This window comes from Manihot esculenta, chromosome 2 (genome assembly GCF_001659605.2).
Source record: "Manihot esculenta cultivar AM560-2 chromosome 2, M.esculenta_v8, whole genome shotgun sequence".
NCBI classification, from domain to species: Eukaryota; Viridiplantae; Streptophyta; class Magnoliopsida; order Malpighiales; family Euphorbiaceae; genus Manihot; species Manihot esculenta.
In genome coordinates, this window is record NC_035162.2 from 8,955,410 (window position 1) to 8,959,138 (window position 3,729).

Below are 3,729 nucleotides of genomic sequence, written 5' to 3' on the forward strand. Positions count from 1 at the left end.
CAGGCTCCTGCTCCATGCGTAACGGCCTCTGATTCTCCCTGCGCGTACGTTCGAACGGATCTGCCAGGCTGTCTGGTGAGTGTCATTCAGGATACTGGGTCGGGCCGAGAATTGGGCCAGAAAGGAGAGGGCTTGTTTTGTGCGGACTGAGTCAATCTGAGTAAGGAGGCTTGGACGAGCCCGGCCTTGGAAGTTGGATGAGCCGGATCTACTTTGGGTGCCAAGTACGTGGGCCTTTATTTTGTGGGTTTTAGGTTGTGGACGAGACTCTGGACCGGGATGAAGGAATCCAGCGGTCATCAAATGAAAATAGAAAACCGAAGATTTATGGAGGCAGCACATGAAACAGATTGCAAGGGGGCACTGGCTTGTTCACTCAGTAAAAGGTAAGTTGTCTTTAGAGGAAAAACAACAAACACAACAACAACTAAGCCTCACTTTCAAATTAATTTGGATCAGTTATATTGGTCTTCTATGGCTATTCAGCTTTGCAGGCAAGAAATAGATATTAGAAGGCTTTATAATTCAAGGATATTTTCCTACACACTCTCTCCTCCCTTTTGAGGAAAATCAAGATCTTCAATAGTAAGTCTTAAATCCTGTGCAAACGTCCATGAATAATATCTTAAATGCTATTTACAGAAACTGTACAACCATATGTATTTACACCATAGGGCTGCTTAGACTGCAGCCGACCAATTTAGTAATTGAGCATGGACCCACACCCTGGATCCAGACAACTGAAAAAATCACGTTTTGATTCTTAGTTGTGGGATTTACAAATTTACATATGTACATTATCATCTATTACCCCCTACCAGTGACCGGAAGCCATGGCAGGAACAGAATCTCAAAACACTAGACAAAGATCAAATTTCTGCATGTTCCTTACTTCTGACGTCCCACTGCCCACATTCCTTTGCGTTCTCTCCAATGACGAAGATTATGGATGGCCTGCAATAGCAGATAAATTTCTCATAACCAAAGCACTTATATAGACATAAAAGTAAAGTGTACATTAGCGCTCCCCATTATTATTCCACAGGTGATAATGTGAGACATCAAACATGAGGCATTGCAAGCTCCCCAGAACAACAACATCAATAATAATTAGTCTTATTCTCAAACTAGTTGTGCTCAATTATGCAAATCCTTTGTCACCATTCAGCTCAATTCAACACCACCAGCAGAAAATTTGGAAAGTGCGAGTTCTTAAATACATAGTGATCAGCACTCTCAAAATGTTTTAATCTGATGAAATGTCCTGCATAAACTTCATGGACGGATTATTATTAGATAGGCCCACAAGTAACACTTCAATGCATAAAACCAAAAAGGAAGATTTTGGTCCAAGTCAGAAAATATTAAAATTATGCATTATTATTTGCTACACGTTATTATTTGCTTGCTTGCTTGAAACCCTATAGACATTTGGTGTTAAAATTTGGGAACTGACACCATATTGGTTGAACCATTGCAAACTTGAATTTTGCTAACTTTGAATAAAGGATTACTTCCTTTACATTTCATCATTTTTCCACTATAACGAGTGGCCTTAATTCTTTTTTGTTCCAATCAACTCATATATGGTCAGAAATCTTACCCCTGGTAGTTAATTCAAATTAGTCACTTATTCCTACCATATGGTGTAAAAGGAAAAGCCAGCGCCAGCGTACCTTTACAATGAAACATAACAACTTCCAAGGCTGACATTTGAAACCAATCAGACTAAATTTTCTTAATCCCGTTGCAACAAAAGGATACCTACATGTACCATGAAAAAGTATCCCAAGCATAAATATAAATCTAAAATATGTAAACCAAAAGGGGTCTGAAGCATATATCAATATACACACAGATATCTATGTTACCACACCTGTCAATCACTCAATTAGCTGTTTGATCGGAACTGCTAGTGAATTGAGGAGAATTAGCAGACAATATTATCTGTGCCTGTCCTGAATCTGGCGTACCTGTTCCTAGAGAACAAGGAACACAAGTCTTGATTGGGTTATACATTAAAGTCATATACACACACACACACACACACACCCCTTTCATCACCGTAATAATCACACAGTTACTGTAGAGATTGGGATTTTGCAACATGAAGGTTAAAATGTAAATGTCAATTACAGCTCATCTACTTGATAATGGAGAATGATAAGGACTTCAAAATAAACAAAACAAAGTTACCTGAAAGGTGTGGTGCCTGAGATGAGGGAAAGGCAGCTGTGGCTGTTCTAGTGGCAAGTCCACCAAATTGCGCAATTTGATGACCTGGCATTCCATAATTTTGAGCAGTGGTATAGCCATGAATTGGTTGGCCAAACTGTCCCCGTGAGCTTAACCCAGGATTAACAGTCCCCGGCATGCCATATACCTGAATATAATGCTGACCCCCATAAGGATTGTAAACGCCCTAGGAAAGACCAACAGAACAAGTCAGCATTTAGCATTCAGACATCAACAAAGCAATTGTAGTTGGCAATATTGACCTGAGGGTAGACATATTCAGACCCATAAGTTGCATACCTGCAATAGAGAAAATTTTGAATTTCCTGAGATAAAAAAAATAAAAACGGAGATATTACACTGTGAGGAGCAACGGGCAAGAAATCCTGTCAAACAGTACAGATGTTTAAATAAACCGGACTCAGAAGATGCAAGAGCTGAAACACTTGTTATTCTGAATTAAGAAAGAAAACAAAAAATTGTCCCACAAGTCCTATTGACTTGGAATAATTTTCTTATTTTCCTTGGGGGATTGGATGATTGACAGTATTGATAGCGAGCAGAGGGCTAATTCAACGTCTGAGCTTGAAAAAAAGGAAAGAAATTACATACCCATAAGGAGGATAAAAGAACCCAGGTTGGTAACCATAGGGAAGCGGATGGGGATATGCAGGCCTAGGGGATCGCGTGGTTCCAAAAGGCGGAATCGGTGATCTCTGAGAAGCTAAGATCAAAAAACAAAAGAGAAAATGGTGAGAGACATAGACATAATATGATAAGAGACAGAGAATAAAGAATATAAAGATAAAAGCAAAGTATAAAAAGGAATACCAGAAGTCCGGCCGAGGGAAGCGAGATTACAGTTAGCCCTGCGACCATCGATGATAGGATTAGGGTCAGCACAAGCCCTCCTAGCAGAGTCAGGATCACGAAAAGTCACGAAGCCATAACCTTTAGAGCGGCCGGTGTTCTTATCGGAGATGACGACGGCCTCGAAGATGTCACCGTATTGCTGGAAGTGACGACGTAAGGTGTGGCTCTGAGTTTCCCATGCCAAACCTCCGACGAAGACCTTAGTGTAGGTGGTATCCCTATCAGGAAAGGGGGAATTCATATCGGAATATGAAATGTAAAGGGAATTGACAACATCAGAATTCAGAGATGTAATCGAAACGAGAAGAAGTGGGTGACGTTTGGCCGGAATATGTTTCAGTCTGACGTGGAAATTGACTTTTTAGTTTGCGACTTTGTGCTCATCCGAATTTCAATCATTGTTATTTCAGAATGTTCTCGACATTATATTTATCCTTTTTTATTTTAATTTTCTCTTTCAAAATTAAAACAATTTGATCTCTTCGCCAATCACCAATTTATTTTTCTTTTTAATTAAAAGCTTAACGTAAGAAAAAAAACAAAAAAACAAAATAGAAGGTGGCCTGGCTGTGGGCTTTGGGCAACGTTAAAGATTGGAATTCGAGTCATCAATTATTGAAG

General features: G+C 39.6%; 1 protein-coding gene across 4 annotated transcripts; it reads right to left on the reverse strand.

Annotated features, from left to right (window-relative positions):
• Positions 1-614: 614 nt before the first annotated feature.
• Positions 615-3,514, reverse strand: LOC110609864 (RNA-binding protein 24-A). Of its 4 annotated transcripts, none has more exons than XM_021749691.2 (7): positions 3,067-3,514; positions 2,848-2,959; positions 2,499-2,535; positions 2,197-2,422; positions 1,877-1,973; positions 1,677-1,764; positions 615-954 (listed from the first exon to the last, which is right to left on the reverse strand). In XM_021749691.2, exons 1-5 carry the CDS (start codon positions 3,347-3,349, stop codon positions 1,888-1,890), a joined length of 744 nt encoding a protein of 247 aa, XP_021605383.1. In that variant the 5' UTR covers positions 3,350-3,514; the 3' UTR covers positions 615-954; positions 1,677-1,764; positions 1,877-1,887. The 4 variants fall into 4 exon arrangements, with proteins under 4 accessions (XP_021605383.1, XP_021605382.1, XP_043807284.1 ...); XM_021749690.2 differs by having other exon boundaries at positions 1,877-1,979; XM_043951349.1 differs by having other exon boundaries at positions 1,877-2,001.
• Positions 3,515-3,729: the final 215 nt, after the last annotated feature.